The sequence below is a fragment of the Hypanus sabinus genome, chromosome 2, assembly GCF_030144855.1.
Source record: "Hypanus sabinus isolate sHypSab1 chromosome 2, sHypSab1.hap1, whole genome shotgun sequence".
Lineage (NCBI taxonomy): Eukaryota > Metazoa > Chordata > Chondrichthyes > Myliobatiformes > Dasyatidae > Hypanus > Hypanus sabinus.
In genome coordinates, this window is record NC_082707.1 from 86,862,580 (window position 1) to 86,888,072 (window position 25,493).

Genomic DNA, 25,493 nt, shown 5'->3' on the forward strand with positions numbered 1-25,493 from the left:
GACCGAAAGCGACGTGACCGCAGTGGACTCCGAGTCTGTCGAACCTCTGAGCCTCCGACCATCCCCTCCGGCACAGCTTCTCCGAGCACCATCCTCTGCCGAGCGTATTAAGACAGCCCCGCCAACAGCCATCTCAGTACAGCACAGGGCTGGCTCATTGGATTTAAACTAATCCCATCTGTCTGCATGTGCCCTATATTCCTCAGTTCTATGCCAGTTCATATGCCACTCTAAATACTACTACTCCTTTCACCACTTCCCTGACAACACATTCCAAAAACCTACCATGTGTTAGCTCTTTCAAACTGCCCACCCATCTTAAACCTATGACTTCTAGTGTTTAACATTTCTACCATGCGAAAAAATACTGACAGTCTACTCTCTCTATGCTTCTATCAGGTCTGTCCTCACCTTCCATTGCTTCAGAGAAAGCATTTGAAGCTTTTCCAATTTCTCCTGAAAGCTAATATCCTTTGACAAAGACAAGCATGTACTATATTTTTTTTTGAAAACTTTTTTTTATTGCATTTTTAAGTAGTTACAAAATGAAGTATGAAAAAAAAATGTATATAACCCTTCCCCCCTCCCCTTAACCCCTCCCCCCTAACTGCCCTATAGAAAAAAAAGAGAAAGAAAGAGAAAAAAGAAAGAAAGAATGTCTGGTTGTTGGAAGATCTCCACATGCTCCATGGAATTCGTAAAAACTTTAATATGTATATTTATTTCTTTCCCCAAATGACCAATTGTTTCATCTTCAGAGCATCTATAGATTTAATCCTGTCTTTTGTAAATAAGGGCTCCAAATTTTCAGAAATGTTTCATATTTATCTCTTAAATTATAAGTAATTTTTTCTAATGGAATACAACCATAGATTTCTTTCTTCCAAGAGTCTATACTTAAATATGTATCTGATTTCCAAGTAACTGCAATAGCTTTTTTGGCTACTGCCAGTGCAATTTTTATAAATTCTTTCTGGTATTTATTTAGTTTGAGTTTTGGTTTTATCCCTTCAATATCACCTAATAAGAGTAATATTGGATTATGAGGAAATTGTGTTCCTGTAATTTGTTCCAGTAAAAGTCTTAAATTTGTCCAAAAAGGTTGAATTTTAGAACAAGACCATGTAGAATGTAAAAAAGTACCAGTTTCCTGGTTACATCGGAAACACTGATCCGATAAGTTTGGATTTAATTTATTTATTTTTTGTGGTGTAATATATAATTGATGTAGAAAATTATACTAATCTTAACCGAACATTTATTGTATTTGTCATACTATCAAGACATAGTCTTGACCAATTTGTTTCTTCAATTTTAATATTCAAATCACTTTCCCATTTTTGTCTTGACTTATGGATTCCTTGTTTAATTGCCTGTTTTTGAATCAAATTATACATACAAGATATAATTTTTTTAATATTTCCTTTTTGAATTAAAATTTCTATTTCATTAGGTTTCGGCAATAACATTGTTTGACCTAATTTTTCTCTTAAATAAGCCCTTAATTGAAAGTAACAAAATAAAGTGTTATTTGATACTTTATATTTATTCTTTAATTGATCAAATGACATTAATATACCTCCTTCAAAACAATTCCCTATATATCTAATCCCTTTTTGATTCCAATTATATAAAAGTTGATTGTCCATTGTGAAAGGAATAAGTCTATTTTGAATTAAAGATCTCTTTGCTAATAAAGTTTTTTTTGTCTCATCATCAACATTTATCTTATTCCATAAATCAATCAAATGTTTTAATATAGGAGATTCTTTCTTTTCCCGTATCCATTTAGATTCCCATTTATATATAAAATCTTCTGGTATGTTTTCTCCTATTTTATCTAGTTCTATTCTAACCCATGCCGGTTTATCTTTCTCGAAAAAAGATGCAATAAATCTAAGTTGATTTGCTTTATAATAATTCTTAAAATTTGGAAGTTGTAATCCTCCTAGATCAAATTTCCATGTCAATTTTTCCAACGATATTCTTGACATCTTACCTTTCCAGAGAAATTTCCTCACATATTTGTTTAATTCTTGAAAAAACTTCTGGGGTAATTGTATTGGTAATGATTGAAATAAATATTGTAGTCTAGGGAATATATTCATTTTTATAGTATTTACTCTACCTACTAATGTTATTGGTAATGCCATCCATTTATCAAGATCTTCCTGAATTTTTTTCAAAAGTGGTAAATAATTTAATTTGTATAAGTTTTTTTATGTCATTATCAACTCTTATACCTAAATATTTTATACCATTTGCTGGCCATCTAAATTGAGTTATTAATCGACATTGATTATAATCTCCTTTAGTAAGAGATAAAATTTCACTTTTATCCCAATTTATTTTATAACCCGATATTTTCCCATATTCTTGTAATCTATAAGATAATTTGCGTAGTGAATGTAATGGATCTGTTAAATAAAGTAGAACATCATCAGCAAATAAGTTAATCTTGTATTCTTCCTGATTAACTCTGAAACCCTTAATATCTGGGTCCATTCTAATTAATTCACCTAGTGGTTCTATTGCCAACACAAACAAAGCAGGTGATAATGGGCAACCTTGCCTAGTTGATCTTGTTAACTGAAATGATGTTGAAATTTGACCATTTGTCACTACTTCAGCTTTAGGATTAGTATTTAAGGTTTTAATCCATTTTATAAATGATGTTCCTAATCCATATTTTTCCAATACCTTAAATAAAAAATCCCATTCCAATCTATCAAATGCTTTTTCTGCATCTAAAGCAACTGCCACACTCATTTCCTCCCTCTTTTGCGCTAAATGGATTATACTAAATAACCGGGTTACATTATCTGCCGATTGTCTATTTTTGATAAATCCTGTTTGATCCATATGCACTAATTTTGGTAAGCATTTAGATAATCTATTAGATAAGATTTTTGCTATTATTTTATAATCGGTGTTTAATAAAGAAATAGGTCTATATGATGCTGGTTTTAAAAGGTCTCTATCTTTTTTTGGCAATACTATTAAAATAGCTGTTGAAAAAGATTCTGGAAGTTTATGCGTTCTTTCCGCTTGATATATTAACTTCATAAAAGGAGGAATTAATAAATCTTTAAACTTTTTATAAAATTCAGGTGGAAAACCATCTTCTCCTGGAGATTTATTACTTTGAAGTGATCCCAAAGCTTCTTCAACTTCCTTCAATGTAAAAGGCGTATCTAATCCCTTCTGTTCTTCTGTATTTAATTTTGGAAGAGTTATTTGTGATAAAAATTCTTCTATCTTAACATCATCATTCCTTGATTCTGATTTATACAACTCAGAATAAAAATTCTTAAAAGCCTCATTAATTTCTAGAGGCTTATAAGTAATTTCATTCACTTTTGTTCGAATTGCATTTATTGTTTTGGAAATCTGATCTGTTTTTAACTGCCATGCAAGAACTTTATGTGATCTTTCACCTAGTTCATAATATCTCTGTTTAGTTCTCATAATTGCTTTTTCTGTTCGATATGTCTGGAGTGTATTATATTTTAACTTATTAATAAGTTGTCTTCATTTTTCTTCTGTCATATTTCTTTGAGATTCTTTTTCTAATTTTATAATCTCTTTTTCCAATTGATCTATTTCTATCATATATTCCTTCTTAATTTTAGAAGTATAACTTATTATCTGGCCTCTCAAATATGCTTTCATTGCTTCCCACAATATAAATTTATCATCAACTGAATGTAAATTTGTATCTAAAAAGAACTGAATCTGCTTTTTCATAAAATCACAAAAATCTTGATGTTTTAGTAGAATTGAATTAAATCTCCATCTATAAATTGATTCCTCTTTATCTATCATTATCATTGTCATTATTAAAGGAGAGTGATCAGACAATATTCTTGCTTTATATTCCACATTTTTCACTCTATCTTGAGTATTTGTTGATAATAGGAAAAAATCTATCCTTGAGTATGTTTTATGTCTATTTGAATAGAATGAATAATCCCTTTCTTTTGGATTGATTCTTCTTCATATATCAATCAAATTTAAATCTTTCATCAATGATAGAGTTAATTTTGCTACTTTTGATTTTGTAATAGCCTTTGTTGATCTATCTAAAACTGGATCTAAACAAAAATTAAAATCTCCACCTATTAATATTTTATCATGTGCGTTAGCCAAATTCAAAAATACCTCCTGTATAAATTTTACATCATTTTTATTTGGTGCATAAATATTCATAAGAGTCCATAGTTCTGAAAAAATTTGACAATGTATAGTTAAATATCTTCCTGCCGAATCAGTTAATACATTTTGTATTTTAATTGGTAAATTTTTATTAACCAAAATTGCAACTCCTCTCGCCTTTGAGTTAAATGAAGCTGCAATAACATTTCCAACCCAGTCTCTTTTTAATTTCTGATGTTCTATATCCGTTAAATGAGTTTCTTGTAAGAAAGCTGTATCTATTTTCATTTTTTTAATATATGTTAAAATTCTTTTTCTTTTTATTGGTCCATTAAGCCCATTAATATTAAAACTTAAAAAATTCAATAGATTAGTCATTATTTTTAATTATGTTACTCCAATCTATAATAATACCTAATCTTTCAACTTTCATTGTATCAATAGACAATAGACAATAGGTGCAGAAGTAGACCATTTGGCCCCTCGAGTCTGCACCGCCATTCTGAGATCATGGCTGATCATTCACTATCAATACCCAGTCCCTGCCTTGTCCCCATATCCCTTGATTCCCCTATCCATCAGATATCTATCCAGCTCCTTCTTGAAAGCTTTCCTGGGAAATCTTTTTAGAAGTCTCCATGTTGCTATGTGTGTCCCCACCAATCATCCAGACAAAAGAATAGAATAAAAATAGAAAATAAAGAAAAAAACAAAATACCCCCCTACTAATGTTGTGAAAGAAAAAAACCACAACATTACCCCCCTCTATTGTACGGGTCATGGCAGTCGCCATGATTACAAACGTGAATCCCGTAGTAACCGATTCAAAGCTCCCCAGCCCCCCCGCAACATAAAAAGTATATATATAAAAAAACATACTATTCTCAGTTATTATTTCTAAAATTTTACTTTTCTCCCTTATATCATCCTTAAATGTCCATCAGTTCCATTCGCTATCTCTGTCTTCATCTTTAACCATTACATTTAGAAGTCTCTACGTTTAATTAGCGAAGAGATGGGAGTTTTTGTGCGAACACCTCCGCTTCTCGATAATCAGGAAAAAATCTTTTTCTCTCCTCCAAAAAAATTATCAGTGTTGCTGGGTGACGCATTAAAAACTTATAACCTTTTTTCCATAAAACATTTTTAGCTGGATTGAATTCTTTCTTTCTCTTCAAAAGGTTATAACTTATATCAGGATAAAAAAGAACTGGTTTCTCTGCTATCATCAATGGACCTTTTCTTCTTTTAGCACCTTGGGCAGCCGCCTTCAAAATCTTTTCTTTATCCTGGTATCTTAAACATCTTATCAAAATTGATCGCGGATTTTGATCATCTTGAGATCTTGGTCTTAAGGCTCTGTGCACCCTCTCAATCTCAATTGACGTTTCTTCTCCCATTTCCAATTTTTCAGGAATCCATTTTTGAAAAAAATTTATTGGGTCTTCTCCTTCGGTACCTTCTTTAAGTCCAACAATTTTAATATTGTTGCGTCTACTAAAATTTTCAAGCTTATCAATTTTTCCCACGAGTTGTTTTCTTTCTGATGTCCAGGCATCATTATCATCTTCCATCTTCTTCATTCTTCCATCCATTTCTTCCACTTTGACTTCCAAATCTGTAATTTTCTTTTCCATTTTTTCCTGTTTCTTTGTCATTTTATCAGACATAGCCTCCATATTTGTTATTTTTTCTTTAATTACTTTTTGGTTACTTTTAATTACTTTTAATGCATTTAATTTTTCTAATTTATGCATTATTTGCCTCAAAGTCTTTTTTGTATTTTCAGAGGAACTTTCATCTCCATCTTTGTCTGATTTTTCCAGAGAGTCCGGCTCTCTCTCAAACTCACTTTCACTGTCGGTTTCAGTCGTTGCTGGGTTTTGTAGTTCTGGTTGCACTCGTTTGCGCATGCTCGTTCCTTTGCGCATGCGCAGTTCTCATTGATCTTTTCCTTTAGAAATGGCCGATGCTGCCGCGGTCTCTTGTTCTGTTTCACCGGTGGTGTGTTGTACCTGAGTCCGCGGTTCTTCGGTAGAAGTAGGCCTTGATTCTGTTCCAACTTGAGCTGTCTTCGCGGAAGTAGTTTTCTTCATCCTCTGTTTATGAGGCATAGCTTAAAACAATCCAGAGTAGTTTATGAGTAACCTTAAAAAAGTATTGATTGACTTTTCTTCACTTAAACATTAATTTATTAACTTTTTTACGGGAGGGCTGAGTTCCAGCGTCTCGATCCGACGTCATCACGTGACGTCCCAAGCATGTACTATATTTACTACATCACTATTATTATTTTTTTGGTTGATGCCTGCTCTTTTGTAGGAAAGATGTAAACTGTGGCCACCACTGTTATGTCTTGTTTTTTTACCCCGCCTAACCTGATTCTTTCTGAACCTCACAACTGACTACTGTCATTTTATCATCCTTTAATTTCAGCTCTTCACCTCACCCTATCGAGTTTCTCTGCCTTTTCAAAATGTCTTGAACCTTGGGCACAGTGTAAGCCCACTCGCAACCATGAAACCCCTTTTTAATTTATTGAGATAGCAGCATGGAAGAGGCCCTTCCAACCCTTTGAGCCATGTCGCCCAGCAATCCCGATTTGATCCTAGCCTAATCACAGGACAATTTTACAATTACCAATTAACTTACCAACCGGTACGTCTTTGAACTGTAGGAGGAAACCAGAACACCTGGAGGCAACTTGCTTGGTCACAGGGAGATATGCATATTCCTTCCAGGCAGTGGCTGGAATTGAATCTGGGTTGCCTGTACTATAAAATGATGTGCTAACCACTACACAGCTGTGCTGCCCCCATTTTATGTTATCTGTATTTTCTCCACTGAGGGAAGAAAACTTCTTAACCATTTATTGCCTTTTACCATTTTTACTTGTTTGGACTTTTTTTTTTGGCTGAAGCATTATTTTTAAATTGTCTCTTCTGATGTAATGTGCTTATTACTGACCTGCACATAACAACTAATTGCATTTTGAACTACCAGGGATATATGATCAAAATTTGCAAATACCAAAATTGGAGATATGATTGATTCTCTTAATGTGAAAGGGAATTACAGAGGGACATGGGACAAAGTCAGATGGAATGCAATGTAGCTAACATATTTTGGAAATGAAAATGGGAATAATTATATTCCAACATAACAATGCTGTTAAATGTGAGTCATTATTTTAGTGGCTTATTTCATTAGAGATTTCACATTTAGAAGTGAAGATATAAATAGATCACTGTGATGCTACAGCATAGCAGTATTAGATGTAATGAAATCAGAAAAACTCGAAGTCAGGCAGCATCTATGGAAAGAGAAACAGTTAACAAATATGCTTCATCAGAACTCACTGACCCCTTAACTAATGATCATTCCACAGATGCTGCTTGAACTGCTGAGTGTTTCCAGCTTTTCTGTTTTCATTCCAGATTTCTAGTATTTGCAGACTCTGATATTTTTTCCTGGAGTGACGGATGTAAGCCAGTAGTGTGTTCTGTATGCTTTTAGCTGGAGGAGGGTGATAAAGAGGAGAGTGATTTGTTTACAAAATATTTAACATGATTTAAAAAAACTCAGGAATTAAAGAAAATATTGTTGAGGAAAATAAAATGTTTCTAGAATTAACTTGTATTTTCTTTTGATTTATGCTCGTAGTTATTTATGTATAAAGTAAATAAGGATGTTCCTTTATTAAAAGAATGTCAGAGTATGTACAATATGTTTTAATGAGACAGTTATAGGAAAAGGATATGAGCTTTGATAGAAGCGGTAGTTAAAGGTGGAAAGAGCTTTGGAAGATTTGTGTCTAATGGGATAAAGTTTGATGAAAGAATTATGGTCAGTGAGCTCTGGGATACATATATTGTGGGTTTTGATTTGAAGACTTAGTTTGTAAGTTGTATGACCTTTGAGAAAAGTTGCAATAGTGGTGGTGAGCTTTGGAGAAGTTGAGTTGCTAGTAAAGTTGAGCAGGTTAGAGTATTGCAGAATGAGAACTTTGAGCAAGTTGGTGCACAGCAAGAGTAAACACTTGGAGGTTGTTTGCTACAAAAAAGCTCTGAGTGTGGGGAAAGGGATTTGAAGAATGAGTTTGGGTGTAAGATAAACAAGCTTTTCCGGGTGAATATGCTATTAGAGGGATGGGAATAATGAATTTTGTATGCTCATTTATTTCAGAAGCAATTCTTGCTGTGTTTCAGGTGAACCGGTGGTGGAACAGTCTTACCGAGGGACAACGGGCTGTCACAGGTTTGTGTTAAATGCAGTGGACACACATGGGAAGGCTGAGAGAGTATTGAATATTGAGAAGGTAGTTTTTCTATCACAGGACAGCTGTCCACTTTAGCCACATGAATAAAGATGCCGAAACATGCTTCAAATGTTTTCCTTCCTCTGTATAAGTTGAAAAGCTTGAACATACAGGCATTAAGAAGAAGGATGTAGTGGAGCTTTTGGAGAGCATCAAGTTGGATAAGTCACTGAGACGGGACGAGATATGGCCCAGGCACCTGTAGGAGGCGAGGGAACAGATTGCTGAGCCTCTGGCGATGATCTTTGCATCGTCAGTGGCGATGGGAGAGGTTCTGGAGGACTGGAGGGTTGCAGATGCTGTTCCCTTACTCCAGAAAGGGAGTAGGGATAGCCCAGGAAATTATAGATCAGTGAGTCTTACTTCAGTGGTCAGTAAATTGATGGAGAAGATCCTGAGAGGCAGGATGTATGAACATTTAGAGAGGCTTAATATGATTAGGAATATTCAGCATGGCTTTGTCAAAAGCAGGTAGTGCCGTATGAGCCTGATAGAATTTTTTGAGGATGTGATTAAACACATTGAAGGTTGAGCAGTAGATGTAGTGTATATGGATTTCAGCAAGGCATTTAATAAGGTACTCCAAACAAGGCTTATTGAGAAAGTAAGGAGGCATGGGATCCAAGGGGACATTGCTTTGTGAATCCAGAACCTGCCCACAGAAGGTAAAGGGTGGTTGTAGATGGGTCATATTCTGCATTGACCAGTGGTATGCCTCAAGGAACTGTTCTGGGACCTCTTGTCTTCGTGATTTTTATAAATGACTTGAATGAGGAAGTGAAGGGATGGGTTAGTAGATTTGCTGATGACACATAAGTTGGGGTTGTTGTGGATAGTGTGGAGGACTGTCAGAGGTTACAATGGGACATCGATAAAATGCAAAACTGAACTGAGAAGTGGCAGATGGACTTCAACCCAGATAGGTGTGAGATGGTTGATTTTGGTAGGTCAAATATGATGGCAGAATATAGTATTAATGGTAAGACTAAGACCCTTGGCAGTGTGAAGGATCAGAAGGATCTTGGGGTCTGAGGCCATAGAACACTCAAAGCTGCTGTGCAGGTTGACTCTGTGGTTAAGAAGGCGTACGGTGCATTGGCCTTCATCAATTGTGGAATTGAATTTAGGAGCTGAGAAGTAATGTTGCAGCTATATAGGATCCTGGTCAGACTCCACTTGGAATACTATGCTCAGTTCTGGTCACCTCACTACAGGAAGGATGTGGAAGCCATAGAAAGGGTGCAGAGGAGATTTACAAGGATGTTGTCTGGATTGGGGAGCATGCCTTATGAGAATAAGTGGCGGAGGATGAGAGGTGACCTGATAGAGGTGTACAAAATGATGAGAGGCATTGATCATGTGGATAGTCAGAGCCTTTTTCCCAGGGTGGAAATGGCTGACACGAGAGGGCACAGTTTTAAGGTGCTTAGAAGTAGGTTCAGAGGGAACGTCGAGTAAGTTTTTTACGCGGAGTGGTGAGGGCTTGGAATGGGCTGCCGGCAACTGTGATGGAGGCGGATACAATAGGGTCTTCTAAGAGGTTCCTGGATAGGTACATGGAACTCAGAAAAATAGAAGGGTATGGGTAACCCTAGGTAATTTCTAAAGTAAGTACATGTTTGGCACTGCTTTGTGGGCCGAAGGGTCTGCATCGTGTTGTAGGTTTTCTATGTTTCAATATATCATACAGCAGTACCGTTTTGAGATTTTTTTTCTAATTTGTCTAGAATTCCATTCAAGGTAAGATTGCTCTAAAAAGATGTTCCTAACTGGCAATTTTTTTTAGTGATTCCTCCCCTTTTCAGGTTGGTCTGTAATCCTGCCAATTTACATAGAAACATAGAATCAAAGAACCCTACAGCACATTACTGGCCCTTCAACCCACAATATTGTGCTGACCATGCAGCCTACTCTAAAAACTGCTTAGAATTTCCCTACTGCATAGTCCTCTATTTTCCTAAGCTCCATGTATCCAAGAGTCTCTTTAAAAAACCCTATTGCATCTGCCTCTACCACTGTTGCTGGCAGTGTATTCCATGCACCCACCACTCTCTGTGGAAAATTTGCCTCTAACATCCCCTTTGTACCTACTTCCAAGCACCTTAAAACTATAACCCTGAGTCATTTCAACCTCTGACTATCCACATGATCAATGCCTCTCATCATCTTGTACACCTCTATCAGGTCACCTCTCATCCTCCGTTGTTCCAGGGAAAAAAGGCCAAGTTCACTCACCTATTCTCTTAAGGCATGCTCTCCAATTCAGGCAACATCCTTGTAAATCTCCTCTCTACTGTCTTTTTGCAATATGATGAGATTTGGTTGTTGTAGTGAGGTGACTGAAAGCTTTGTGTCAATGCTACCACGAGATGGCGCTGTATGACTGTAAACGGCAGATGTATCTCACTAGGCCTGAATTCATCCTATGAAGCTCCAATTTTGGACTTCCGTGCATGAGCATGAGAAGTATTAGAATATCTGTTCCTTCATTCTTTGGAGTAGGGAGAGAGTTCTTGCTGTGATTCCCAGCCATTATTTTGGAGAGTTTGTACTGAGATCTTGTGACAGGTAGGTTTGAAATCTTAATTGTTTTAAGTAGGAATTATAGAAATGAACGTTGGAAGGCAAGGGGGATTTTAAGTAAAGATTATTAGGAATTGGGGCCAATGCCTCTTGAATTGTGCCATTTAAGACGTTGTTGCTCGACTTGAACATGCAGAGAAGCAATGAACTCAGTTGTAATTCTGGGATCCTGGACCATGGGAAATATTTGGGGATAATTTTAATTTGGGTGATATTTTATCTTGTCGGGTGACATTTCAGACATCTTTCATTGTGCCATAAAGTTGCACAACCCCCTTGGCCTACCATGTCCATGCCAACCTTTTGGCTCAACTACACTTATCCCATTTCCCTATGCCTTGCTTATTTAAGTACCTGTGTAAATGCTTCTTAAACATAGTAATTATCTGATCCACCACTTCATTGGACAGAATATTGCAAATATCAACCACTTTCTGTGTAGGAAAAATACCTCATTACTCCTTTAAAACTCCTATTACCTATCTCTAACCTTAAACCTATGCTTTCTTGTTTTTGATACCCCTACCATGGGGAAAAAGATTCTAGATATCAACCGTATCTATCCCCATTATAATTTCATTTAATTATCAGCCTCCCTATCAATTCACCCTATGGCTGCCTTCACTTAGAGAAGTCAAGTCCAGTCTGTTCAATCTCTCCTCTTAACTAGCACAATCACATACTTTCTATATGGCAACAAGAACTGCACAAACTATTCCAAGTGTAGCCTAACTGGTTTGTGTGCTCCTGGTGCATGAGAGTAAGGTTTCCAATATTTACCTGAAATCATCTTTTCCATTTAAAGTGGTCATTGGCCAGAGGTTTCCAGGAGCCATTGGGGATGTTGCATTACTTCTAGGAAGCTTCGAATACATCCTTGAACCACTTCCTTTCCACATAATAATCTTTTCCCTTGGTTGATCTTAAAATAGGGTGTCTGGTTCAGGAGATGTTCTGGTGGTAGTATGTAAACTATGTAGTCTGCCTACCATAGACTACTGTTTGCACTCAGTAAGTCATGTTGGATAGGTCGTGAGGATAGAGGAAGCTTGGACAGAGAGAGGATGCTGACAGTTCTCCAATCTTTCCAGTAATATTTTTCCAATCTCTTTGGGAAGTCTGCTGTAGGTCTCAGAAGTATGTAGGAGAGCAGGGTCACTGCTGCCTCAGGCCATTAGCTTTGTGCTTGGTCTGAGCATTTGATCTTCTAATTCTTTTCCTCAATCTACCGAAAACTTGTGGACACAGAAGATGATGTCAAACTTAATCACCAATCTGAGAGGTGGTTTCTTTGATACAGGAAATGGTTAACATTTTCACTGTCCTGCGGTGAATCTTTATTGTTGGATTGGAGTGAGATGCAACAGGGACTGGTTGCAGATATTGGTTGTAAAACTTTTCCTCTCACATGCTATGGCAAAATGTAAATAATAAAGTTTCCCTCCCCCAAGCTCAGTGTCTTTAATGCTTGCTTTGACCTACAGAATACAGAGGCTCTTGTAATAACTTGCACAGCCCTTGACGACCCTGTGATTTCAGTCTCTGTGGCTGACGTGAGAGCATCCTCCAGGAGCGTGAACCCATGGAAAGCCTCTGGCCAGATGGTGTACCTTGCCAGCAACTGAAGACTGAGTTACCCACCTGCTTCAAGCAGGCTTCAATCATACCAGTGTCCAAGAAAAGCTTGGTAATCTACGTCAATGACTGTTGTGCAGTAGCATTTATAAAACTGTGATGAAGTGCTTCGAAAGGTTGGTTATGAAGCGTGTTAACTCCTGCCTAAGGAGTGACGTGGATCCACTGCTGTTTGTCTGCCATTTCAACAAGTCCACAACAGATGCCATTTCTTCAGCTCTGGAACATCTGGATAATGAAGGTGCATACATCAGGATGTTCTTCATTGACTACAGCTCAGTATTCAACACTTGCATCCCTTTCAAACTAATCACTAAACCAGACCTAGCCTTCGATACCTCTATGCAGTTGGATCCTCTATTTCCTCACTTGTAGATCACTGTCAGTATGGACTGGCAACACTTGCTCCCCAATCACTATCAGCATAGGTGCACCACAAGACAATGTGCTTAGCCCCCGCTCTACTCGTTTCATTGTCTATTATTGTGTGGCTAAGCACAACTGCAATGCCATATTTAAGTTTGCAGATGTCACTACTATTGGCAGAATCAAAGGTGGTGATGACTTGGGATATAGAAGGGAAATTAAAAATCTGGTTGAATGGTGCAATAACAACAACTGTCATTCAATGTCAGCAAGATCAAAGAGCTGATTATTGACTCCAGGAGGAGGAAGCTAGAAGTCATAAGCCAGTCCTCCTTAGGGGATTGGTGGTGGGGAGGGTCTGTGAAGATTTGGTATGTTATCTAAAACTTTGATAAACCTCTATGAACATGTGGTAGAGAGTATCTTAATTGGTTGTATCACAGCCTTGTTTGGAAACACCAATGCCCTTGTATGGAAAAACCTACAAAAAGTAGTGGTTATGGCCCAGTGCATCACAGGTAAAGCCCTCCTCATCATTGAGCACATCTACACAGAGCGCTGTTGTAGGAAAGCAGCATCCATCATCAAGAACCCACACTCACCGTTATTTTTTATTATTTCGTTTTTTTCCGTTTTTGAATTTGTTCAGTTTTTTTTAACACATGGTTGTTGGTATTCACATTTTTTTCATTGATTCTATTGTGTTTCTTGTCATTACTGTGATTGCCCATAAGAATATGAATCTCAAGGGTGTATTTTAATGATGACATATACATACTTTGATAATGAATATATTGTGATATGTTTGAACTTTTAGGGGAACACTTTGGATTTTGTGATCATAATTCCAGTAGTTTGAAGATAATTATGGAGAATAGGACTGGCCTTTGGGTTGAGATTCCAGATTGGAGAAAGGCCAATTTTGATGACGTCAGGAAGGGTATGGCCGGTGTAGATTGGGATAGATTGTTTTCTGGCAAAGGGATACTTGGTAAGTGTGAGACCGTCAAAAGTGAAATATTGAGAGTACAGAGTTTATAGTATATGTTCCTATTAGGATACAAGGCAAGGTCAATAGGTTTAGGGAACCTTGGTTTGCAGGGAGCTTTGAGGCCTTGGAGTAGAAGTAGTAGAAAGGACATAGCAAGTATAGGCAGCAAGGAACAGATGAGGGCTTGAGGAGCCTAAGAAATGCAAGAAAAGACATAAAGGGGATGTCAGAAGAGCTAAAAGAAGACGAGGTTGTTCTGACAGATGAGGTGACAGGTTTCTACAAATATATTAAAAGCAAAAGGATGGCAAGGATCAAAATTGGTGCATTTGCAGATCAGCATGATCATGTATGCATGGAGCCTAAAGAGTTGCGGGAGATCTTAAACAGATTTTTTGCATCTGTATTTACTTGGAAGACTGATAAAGAATCTAGAACTGAGGCAAAGTAGTACTGAGATCCAGATTACGCAAGAGGAAGAGCTTTCTGTTAAGGCAGATTATGGATGAGTCCCCAGGGCCTGACAAGGTGCCCCCTTGGACCTTGTGAGAGGTAGTACAGAAACTGCAGGGACCCTGATAGAGGTACTTAGAACATCCTTGACCATGGTGAAGTACCAGAGGAATGGAGAATAACTAATGTTCTGTTGTTCATGAAAGGCTCCAAGAATAAGCTGGGAAATTATCTTCAGGTGAGTCTGACATGTGTAGTGGGTAAATTATTGGAAGGTATTCTAGAGGACAGGATATGTAAATATTTGGATAGATAGGGTTTCATTAGAGATAATCAGATGGCTTTGTGCATGATGGGGTGTGCCTTTCTGTAAAGTTACCAGGAAAGTTGAGTGAAGGAAGGGCAATGGACATTGTTTACATGGACTTTAGCAAGGTTTTTAACAAAGTCTCGCATGGGTTGCTGGTCCAGAAGGTTCCGTCACTTGGCATTCAGGATGAAGTAGTAAATTGGATTTAACATTGATTTTGCAGGAGAAGCTAGAGAGTGGTAGTGGGTGGTTGCCTCTCTGTCTGGAGACCTGTGACCAGTGATGTTTGCACCGATCAGTGCTGGGTCAGTTGTTGTTTGTTATCTGTTATTGGTATGGTTAATAATGTGGTAAACTGCATCACCAAGTTTGGGGATTTAGAGGACAACAAGGAATGCTGTCAAAGGCTTAGAGCAGGATCTGGATTAACTGAATAAATGCCAGATGAAATTTAATGCAAGTAAATGTAAGGTTTTGCAGTTTGGATTGACAAACAAGAGTAAACAATGCATACAGTGAACTAAGGACACAGGGCACTAAGGAACCTGGTAGAGCAGAGTGAATGCAGATTCATAAATCCTCGGAAGTGGTGTCATGAGTAGATAGAGTCATGAAGAGACCTTTTGCATGTTGGCCTTCATAAATCAAGGTATTGAGTACAGGAAGTTTTTTTTTAAAACATTGGTGATGCCATATTTGGAGTCTTGTGTATAGTTTTGGTCACCTACCTACAGGAAAGATGACAAAAAGATTAAAATAGTGCAGAGAAAGGATGTTTTGAACTTGAGCACCTGAATTGTAGGGAAAGGTTGAATGGGTTTGGACTTTATTCCCTGGAGTGTAGGGGAATGGGTGGGGATTTGGTAAAGGTTTACAAAATTATGAGGGGTGTAGATAGGATAAATGCAACTGGGGTTTTTCCCACTAAGGTTGGGTGAGACTAGAATGAATTAGAGATCATGGGCTAAGGTGACAGGTAGGGTTAAGGGGAACTGGAGAAAAACTTCTTCACTTTGAGGGTGGTGTGAGTGTGGAATGAGCTGCCAGCGGAAGTAGTGGATGTAGGTTTGATTACAACATTTAAGAGAAGTTTGGATAAATACATTGATGGGAGGGGTATTGTGGGTTATGATCCTGGTGTGGGTCGATGGGACTAGGCAGAATAACAGTTTGGCATGGATTAAATGGGTGAAGGGCCTTTTTTTTCTTGTACTGCTCTATGACTATGATTCTATATAGTCTATCTTTATTAGTCTATATAGTCTAACTGAAGTCTTCCATTCTCGGAACCATCCTTGTGAATCTTCTAGTGTAATCACATCCTTCTCATTGTACGGTGACCAGAACTGTGTACAATATTACAAATAGTTTCTTACCTATGTCTTGTACAGTAGTGGTCACCTGCCTTTTGAAGCCCAGATCCCCTACCTCGGCCTTAGTTAAAAACGAGATCAACCCCAGATCGATCAGTTGCACGCATGTGCACCGGGGCAGAAAAGACCGGAAGTAAAACCCTGCAACCCGGAAGTAGAAATAATGTATAAACACCAGGGGTACCCACCCCTTTTTGCACCATGAACCAGTTTAATATTGAAATATTCTTGCGGGCCAGCCGACGGGGTGGAGGGGTGGTGTTAAACACGACGGGAATACAGCGATACTCGAAGCAAGTTCCTTATGTCTAGTCTATTCTACAGTTTAGTTTTCGCGGCTCTCAGCACTTAGCTTCTATCCCAGTTGCTCACGTTTTTTCCGCTCACAAAGCTCAACGGGTTTGTCTTTAAGTGCAGGGTGCTTGGACTCAAGGTGCCGAAGCAGTTTTGAGGGCTTCATTGCCTCATTAGACAGCCTCTAGGCCTGAACTCCAGCCCCCTGCCCGCCGGCTTGGCCAGGTGCTGCTGCTCGTGGGTGGGGTGAGAGGACAAGGTCAGGGCCGGAGGTCCCCATGCTGGGGCTGCAGTGGTCACAGTCTGGAGAGAGCGACCAACCGAGCAAGGAGTGCACCTGCTCCCCCTGTAGGATCTATCGGCTGACAAAAGTTTGTTTTTGTAGATCGCAGTGAGATAGCTGCTCGGCTGCTTACGAAACCCTGACCCACATTAGGTCGTCTGCGAATATTTTAGCACCGGGTTCCCCACGAACATTCGGTGTGCTAAACAGGTTTAGAGGCGACGCCCATCTGTCTGCGCTCCAGGCCGGTAGCAACGGCACTTCCCACAGTGATCCCTGGTGCGACCTCGCGTGCGTTCAAGTTCAACAGTAGGCATGACAGGGAATGAGGAAAGGTGCAGCTGACTCGTATCGTTTTCTCGCGGCCTGGTGGTTGGGGACCACTGAATTGCACTGTGTAGTGCAGGGGAGCTACACGCATGCACACTGGGCAGAAAGAACGGAACTAAAACCCTGCAGCCTGGAAACAATCTCTCAACAGCATTTGTGTATTTATTTTTCTTTTTTTTTCAGGATCTACTGGGAAGGTCTCAAAGATCAACCAGTCGATCGCGATCGATGGGTTGGCGACCACTATTGTACATGATGTTTGATCTTTTGTACTCCATTCCCTGTCTGGACCAAGTGTGTCATTTGCCCTCTTCACTACCCTGTCTATCTGTATCAACACTTTTAGAGAGCTATGCATTTGTCTTGGGCCTCTGTGTAACACTTCCCGGGGCCCAGTCATTCATTGTGTTCCGGTTCTATCATTGTGGTTCTATCAATCCTGCATGGCAGTTCAGTCACTGTGAATATGCTGTTCAGTCACCCTGACGTTTTATCCTTCTTGATGTTTTTTGTAAATTTATTGCTCTGGAACTAATAGAGCTTGTGCTTTGGCTTCACAAGTTGATTGCTTTGTTCATGAATATCTGACCATCTTTTGAGCTGATTTATGGATTTAATCACTAACCATCCCTGGCATCATTTGCAATGTTTCCTGTTACGCCTGCTCATTTTGGATGTGCATGTGATAATAGTGTTAAGAAATACCACATTGCAAAATTCTTTCAACAGTGCTGCTGAACCTTGCTGTGGTGCTGCTCCCGTAATTAGACAGATATGCCTGGTATAGTGTGTATGTGCCATATGTACAACAAATTTTCCAATTGAGCCCTAGAGTGGAAAAAAGAACTCCCATCTACCAGATGCTTTATAGATCTGCTGTTACTTTAGTCCTATGTGCTTGTACTATTTGTCTGATATACTCTTATTGAATGTCAAGTGGAGGTTGCAAACTTTTCAAAACAGAGCCCTAAGTTCCTGAAAAGTACAAACTTCCTCATATTTTTGGAAAATTTTAAAACCAGAACCAAAACTCAAATTCTGTGTACAGTTTGTTAATACTCAACTAATTCATTTCAGAGTATTAAGAGATTCTGTTGTTTTGCAGGGATTATAGCGGTCAATGCATTAGTGTTCTGTCTGTGGAGAATTCCCTCAATGCAGTGGACTATGGTCAGGTACTTCACCTCAAATCCTGCTTCCAGTAAGTTTGACAAATCACCTTTGGAGTTTTTGGTACAATCCATGTGGATTAATCAGCACTTTCTCTGTACTTTACAAGCATCCTTTTCATATCCCTTGCATGTCTTAAAATTCTCCTTGTCCCGTTTAAAATAAGCATTTCAGTCATATATTACATTGTACCTAAATATTTATGTCAAATTTTGATGAAGAGATCCAGCTTTAACTGTGGAGCTATTATCTCTTAGACCTTGGCTGTATGTTCCAGATGAAATAAATTTGAAGCAATTTTAAGCAGCTTCTCACTCAGTGATGGTTAATTATGGCATTTGAAGAACCATGTATTGTGCCCTTGCTATACCTAATCTAGTGACATTTTATGGAACCAGATCTGTGTGAGTTTTACTTTGGATCTGAACTAGGAATGTTTAATAGGGCTGGGTAAAGAGCTTTATAGTGTATGTAACCTATGTTTAACTGTCCTGGGAGTATTTGAGGGGAGATTAAAGTGAGCTTTGTTGTCTAGCCTATTTATTCTAAATTATTTATCCTGTTCCTTTATCTGAATTGGGAGTGTGTTGAGGGAAGTTAATTATGTTGTCTGATAGGAAGTACTTGATAGGTAGCTGTGGAAACATTTTACTCTTTTCTACAGCTGATTTGAGAGGCCTGAATGCAAATCCAAAGAATTAGGTGTTCTGTTAATATATATAAGCTTGCATTTAAAATGGTAGAATGCAATCACCGTTCTTTATGTCCTTTACAGCCTAGCATGTGGCATTTCCACACACCAAGTTTAGGTATCTGTTCCAGGTTCCATTGCTTTTCTTTCCCTTTGGAGGAATTCATCTAATTTATTTGTGTACTTTAATGTCAATTTCCAGGAAGAGAAAGAATAATGATGACTGTCACAGAAAAGCAAATCTAAAAAGTTATATTTTCACAATTCTGAACAATAATTCATAGTTAATAAAGTAACTGTTTTAAAGAAGTTCCATTGTCATATTAAGACAACAGTTTAAACATTTCACACGTTTGAGTAGGCAAGCTCTCACTTTGTTTCATGGTTCTCTGAATTGTGCACAATAGTCCATTTAGATAACAATTTGGTGCTGGCTGTTTAGAAGAATAATCCATTTAATCTTGTTCTGTTCCTGTACTTATGATTTTGTTTTTTTCCCAAATGTTTATGCTACTACCTACAGAAGGTTGCTATACTTTCTAAGGCTAACACTTCACGCTGATTGCACAAATTTGTTTCACCCAACTCCCCTTTAACTCTCACGGATTATCTTAAATTTATGGATCTTGATTAATTACACCTTAGCTAATGGAAAGTTATTATATTTACAGTATATAGAGTTCATAATTTTACACAGATCTCTTCTACCCTTCTATCCCTAACTTCCTCTGGGTTTTCTATTCTTTTAATAAAAAACATCACATCTTTATCTGTCGAGTATATAGTGTCTCATTCATGGAACCACTTTAATGAAAATTTTCTCCAAAACTTTTGTGTAATTGGTAAAGTATAGCACAAAGAGTTGAATTCAGTAATTCAGCTGGATTTGAACTGCATTTTATATTAGTGCAGTGGAACTTTGTAAATTATCTTGGCCCTGCCTGAAGAACAAAATCTTAAATCGCCTATTTACTATCTGGTTAACATGACTGGTCAGAACTTCAACTGCTGGTCTTCCATACAACCTTGCCCAGGCCTGCGCCCTGGAAACCATTCCAGATGCAGATCCATGGTCTCGCGAGACTAACGCATACCACCAACATGAACTTCCACCACCTTCAGATATTTGGAGATAAACATTTCTAGATTCCTCTCCCTTTGCTTAGTCTTTAAAATTAAAACATCTAACATGATTTATCTCTCATTTTTTCCATGTAATTACATAATCTGAGTCCTTTTTATATTTAACTCCTACGATTATGCTACCCATTGCACTGGCATCTAAAAGCCATAGTATCTTAGATGATTTGTGGATGGATATACATTACATATGATTGCAACTTGTGGAGTTTTACTTTTTGCTTTCAGAGTCGCTGTGCCTACCTATGGTCCTGTCCGTGTTCAGTCACTACTCATTCTTCCACATGGCAGCAAATATGTATGTGCTGTGGAGTTTCTCCTCCAGCATCGTATCACTTCTTGGACAGGAGCAGTTCATGGCTGTTTACCTGTCAGCAGGTAAGGTACTTCTAATCAGTAGAAAAAGCTTTTTATTATACTACATCTTGAGTATTTATATTTTTGAGTATCATCATTTGGCCCTGTTTTAAAAAAAGTAATCTTTTGGATGAAGTACATTGTCAGATTAGCTAGGAAGGTGAAAAAATGTGTACAACAATATATACAGATAATATTGAAAGAGACCAAAGCTGCCTGTTTGGGAAGGTAACATACTAGAAAAGCTTCCCAGGGATGAGAGCTGGGTCCCTGTTTTGGATTAATATATGTGTGTATGTGTATATAGAACATAGAAAACATACAGCTCAATACAGGCCCTTTGGCCCACAAAGCTGTGCCAAGCATGTCCTTACCTTAGAACTACCTAGGCTTTACCCATAGCTCTCTATTTTTCTAAGCAACGTGTAGCCATTCAGGAGTCTTTTAAAAGACCCTATCGTATCCGCCTCCACCACCACCACCACCACCACTGGCAGCCCTTTCCAAGCTCTCACCACTTTCTGCGTTTAAAAAAAAATCTTACCCCTGACATCTCCTCTGTACCTACTTCCAAGCACCTTAAAACTATGCCCTCTCGTGCTAGCCATTTCAGCCCTAGGGAAAAGCCTCTGACTATCCACAATTAATGTCTCTCATTATCTTGTACACCTCTATCAAGTCACCTCTCATCCTCCATCGCTCCAAACAGAAAAAGTCAATTTCACTCAACCTATTTTCACAAGGCGTGCTCCCCAATCCAGACAACATCCTTATAAATCTCCTCTGCACCCTTTCTATGGTTTCCAAGTCCTTCCTGTAGAGAGGTGATGAGAGTTGATCACAGTACTCCAAGTGGGGTGTGACCAGGGTGCTATATATAGCTGCAACATTTAAAAAAAATCTTATAGTTATTTAGATCCTTGATAGGAAACTAATAACATTCAAGTCAATGACAAGTAAACAATTGGGATTAATAATATGGTTTAGCTTCACTATTGCTATCCTACCTGGGATTGAAGGTACTAGTACAATAGAGATTTTTGACCTATATCCCACCCCCTTATTATTTATTCCCTGAATTAGAGGCAGGGCTCAGTTAAAATCCGCTTCTGCCTGGAATATTTCCTTTGTCCAGTCTGATCCAATTTTTTTCCTTTCTTATTTAACTGATCTCCTCTGCATAATTTTTTTTGTCTTTTTTGCCTTTCTAGGGGTTATTTCTACATTTACTAGCTATTTATATAAAACAACCACTGGCCGTTTGGGAGCATCACTTGGAGCTGTGAGTGTCCTATTAATTTTTATTAATTAAGCTATTTGTTGTTCATCAAGACATTTGTGCAATTTGACCCTGAAAAATAGAACTTTCTGCCTCTGCAGTTTTCCTTGGCAAACTAGTGTGAGAAAAAGGCAGAGCTTGCATAAAAGTAACTATTTCATGTGTCCCGCCAGTTACTTTAATCATTTTTTTCAGTCATTTCCATTGTTTATCTACCTTTCATATTAATTAGACTTGACTGGTTCTTTACTTATTAATTCAAATGCATTAACTATGTTATCCTTTCTTTCTCCTCAGTTTAACATCTCTAATGTTCCAGTTCCACGAAGCTGTCACCCGTTTTCACCAGTACACTTATTAAACTTGTGAATTTTGTTTGTATCTCTACCAGCTTCATGTGAGATTTCAAATGTGTGCTGTCCTCCAGATACAGTAATGCCCAGCGGTCTCCCTGGTGTCAGTAAACATCCAAAGACTCAGACTCTTTTCTTCTGTAGTCTAAATTTTGTTGTTCTTAGATAATGGCATTAAATTTTCTAGTTGGTCAGTCAGCAGAGAGAATGATCAACCTATCTGCTTAATTAATTTATTATTAAGCAGTTTTCTCAGCAAGTATTTTCATGTCAAGATGTCCTTGTCCAAGATGGTCATTGTTATAAGGGTGCTGCATAAATCTTGTCATTGGCTGGTACCAGAATACATCCGGTCTACAGAAATACAAAGAATGTCTTTGACAGTGTCTTAGCCAAGCTTCCTTGCTTAGCTGTCAAATCTTAAAATAAAAGAGGAATGTTATAGGATGTTTTTGACATTCAAAGACTGAAAATAAATCATTTAGTATGAAATTATGTTGAGAGAAATAAAATTTATTTTTTAAAAAAGTAAAATTTAAACATATCACCTAAGTTAATCAAAACAAATTAGCTCAAAAACATCTTTGTCTCTCTAAGCCATTCTTCTTTATACAAATGAATAGTTTCACATGCTGATCAGCAATGCAGTGTGGTTTGGGAAACAATGAACACTGTAGCCTTGACCTGTTTTGATCAGTCTAGTAGTCAAACAATTCAGTTTGTGTGTAGTTGGCATTATCTTGCAGTAAAGTGTCTTAGACTTCCATCCTCTCAAATCATTCATCCATTTATCAGTTCCATACACTTTCAGGAGTTGGGAGGATTATCTCCCTTTAGTTCCACGAATTTAATCTCAAGTAAATGGGCTGTTGGCAAACAGATCAAATAAAATGATTTTTTTAAAAAACCTGCTGGAACTTTAAACAAAAATGGGAAACGATGTAAATATTCATAGGTCAAACCAAAAATGCGGGAAGAGAAACATAGTTAATGTTTCATGATGAAGGGCTTTCGTCTATCCCCATCATCATATAACTCAGCAGATTCAAACTCCAGTGGATGACCAATGTTAATTTAAATTGCAACAAAAAATTATCTATCATCCTCAGATAATGTAAGCATTAAGGATAGTTGTTAGATCATGCATTGCTTTGGACATTACCCATGAATGATTATAAAAGCGGTTTTGAATGAATAATTTTACATCAGTCTATCTCTACTTCTTAGTTTTCAAACCACAACCTTACCAGAATGAACAAAAATTCTAAAATATAAAAAAATACATTGGAGGAGCATTTAGTAAATAGTGATCATGCTAGCATGAAGTTTATGATGGCGATAGAAAAGAATATAGACAACAGGACAAAAATTGAGAGTTGGAGAATGGGTAGTTGGAATAGAACAGTAACAAGTCAGATCCACAATCTGCTGAGGGCCATTCGGGCCTGCCGTCTGAGCTAAATACAAAAGATTCAGATATGATCTCTGGAAAGCTATCTTACATGTGAAGTGGCAATTCTGGACCAAACTTGAAACATCAAAGAATGCTTAACAGCTGTGGCTAGCTTGAATGCTATCACCTCCTGCAAAATAAAACCAAGCAACAAAGGTGACAATAAGATTTTGCTCCCAGATGAGCTCAATGTCTTTTTATGCTCACTTTGGCCATCAAAACATGGAGGCAGCTTCGTGAACTGCATACCCCATAAAGGTGAACCCACAAAAGCATCTGGCCCAGATGGGGTAGCTGGCTGAGTACTAAAAACCTGTGCTGATCAACTAGTTAGTGTTCACCAATATCTTTAACCCCTCGCTCTGGCAGTCTAAGGTACTCACCTGCTTTAATAACTATTGTAGCACTTGCATACACTATGAAGAAGTGCTTTGAGAGGTTGGAGATTAAATATATCAACATCCACTTGAGAAGCAACTTGGATCCACTCCAATTTGCCTACCATCACAGAACGTCAACAGCAGATGTTACTTCACTGGTTCTTCACTCAACCCTGGAATGTCTAGGCAGCAAAGGTGCATACACCAGGATGCTCTTTATCAACTGCAGTTCAACATTCAATACTGTACTCCAGTCAAAAACTAATCAATAAGCTCCAAGATCTAGGCTTCAATACCTCCTTGTGCAAATGGATCCTCGATTTCCTCACTTGCAGACACTAGTCAGTTCAGATTGGTAACAACAAGTCCACAATTTCCGTCAGACAGGTGCACCACAAGGCTGTGTGCTTTGCCCCCTGTTCTGTTCACTTTATACTTATGGGTGTGAGGCTAAGCATATCTCCAGTGCCATATTTTATGTTTGGCTGATGGTGCGGAATTAGCATATAACAGGGAGATTGAAAATCTGGCTGAGTGGTGCCACAACAGCAACCTGTCACTCGATAAGATGTGATTATTGATTTCAGAAGAAGGAAATCAGAGGTCAATGAGCCAGTCCTCATTCGGGAATCAGGTGGAGAAAGTCAGCAACTTTAAATTCCACTGTGTTATCATTTCAGAGGATCTGTCTTGAATCCAGCATGCAATTGCCTTTATGAAGAAAGTATGGCAGTGCCTGTACTCGAAGTTTGTGAAGATTTGGCATGTCTTCTAAAACTTTGACAAATTTCTTTGGCTGTGTGGTGAGAAGTATATTGACTGTTTGCATCACAGCCTGGTATGGAAACCCCAACATCGTTGTATGGAAAGGGCTACAAAAAGTCGCGGAAAGGAAGTTATTGGTCCTTTCATTATTGATCCAGGATTCATCAAGATAATGGTTGATTTCCTATCTAAGTGACATTTTCAGAAATGTCAGTCCCATAAAGTCTTTCAAAAAAAAACTGCTTATCTCCCTTTTGATAAACCACAATGATAGAGCCTACACAGCCTGTCCTAGAAAAGAATCCCCATGAGTACAGCTTTTGTTGAAGGGCATGGGAAGGGTTTGGCCACACATCCAGTCTGCATTCTTCTGCTGCTAGATAATTTTCATTGCTAGTATTGCTTATTATACTGTCTTATTAACAGTGCGGATTAAATGTCTTTTTTGTCTTCTCCTTTTTCCAGTCTGGTGCAATAATGGCTGTACTTGCTGCAGTTTGCTCCAAAATGCCTGAAGCAAAACTTGCCATCATCCTACTGCCAATGTTCACCTTCACAGCCAGCAGTGTAAGTGTTAGCTCTACTCTAGTTGCTGTGTAGTTTCTGTTTGGTATTTAATTCACATATTGTGTGCTACCAGTACACTTGTGCATAAGGGAATTATCTGATTGACGATAAATATGAATAAAACTGGAAGGAGCATTCATGGCCTAGTGGCCAAGGTTAGATCAGAGCTATACCAGATAGGAGTAAAGGCTTTCTTTCTCTGAAGGACGTAATTGAAGCATAGTTATAGTAATCTGGCAGATATTTC

General features: G+C 38.0%; 1 protein-coding gene across 1 annotated transcript in view; it reads left to right on the forward strand.

The window, feature by feature from the left end:
• Nucleotides 1–25,493, forward strand: part of parlb (presenilin associated, rhomboid-like b) — a 52,272-nt gene that overhangs the window by 16,697 nt on the left and 10,082 nt on the right. The window contains exons 4-8 of the mRNA XM_059949783.1: nucleotides 8,364–8,412; nucleotides 18,197–18,292; nucleotides 20,321–20,470; nucleotides 21,661–21,731; nucleotides 25,145–25,246. Of these exons, the coding sequence (XP_059805766.1) occupies nucleotides 8,364–8,412; nucleotides 18,197–18,292; nucleotides 20,321–20,470; nucleotides 21,661–21,731; nucleotides 25,145–25,246 (468 nt within the window). The remainder of the gene's footprint in view (nucleotides 1–8,363; nucleotides 8,413–18,196; nucleotides 18,293–20,320; nucleotides 20,471–21,660; nucleotides 21,732–25,144; nucleotides 25,247–25,493) is intronic.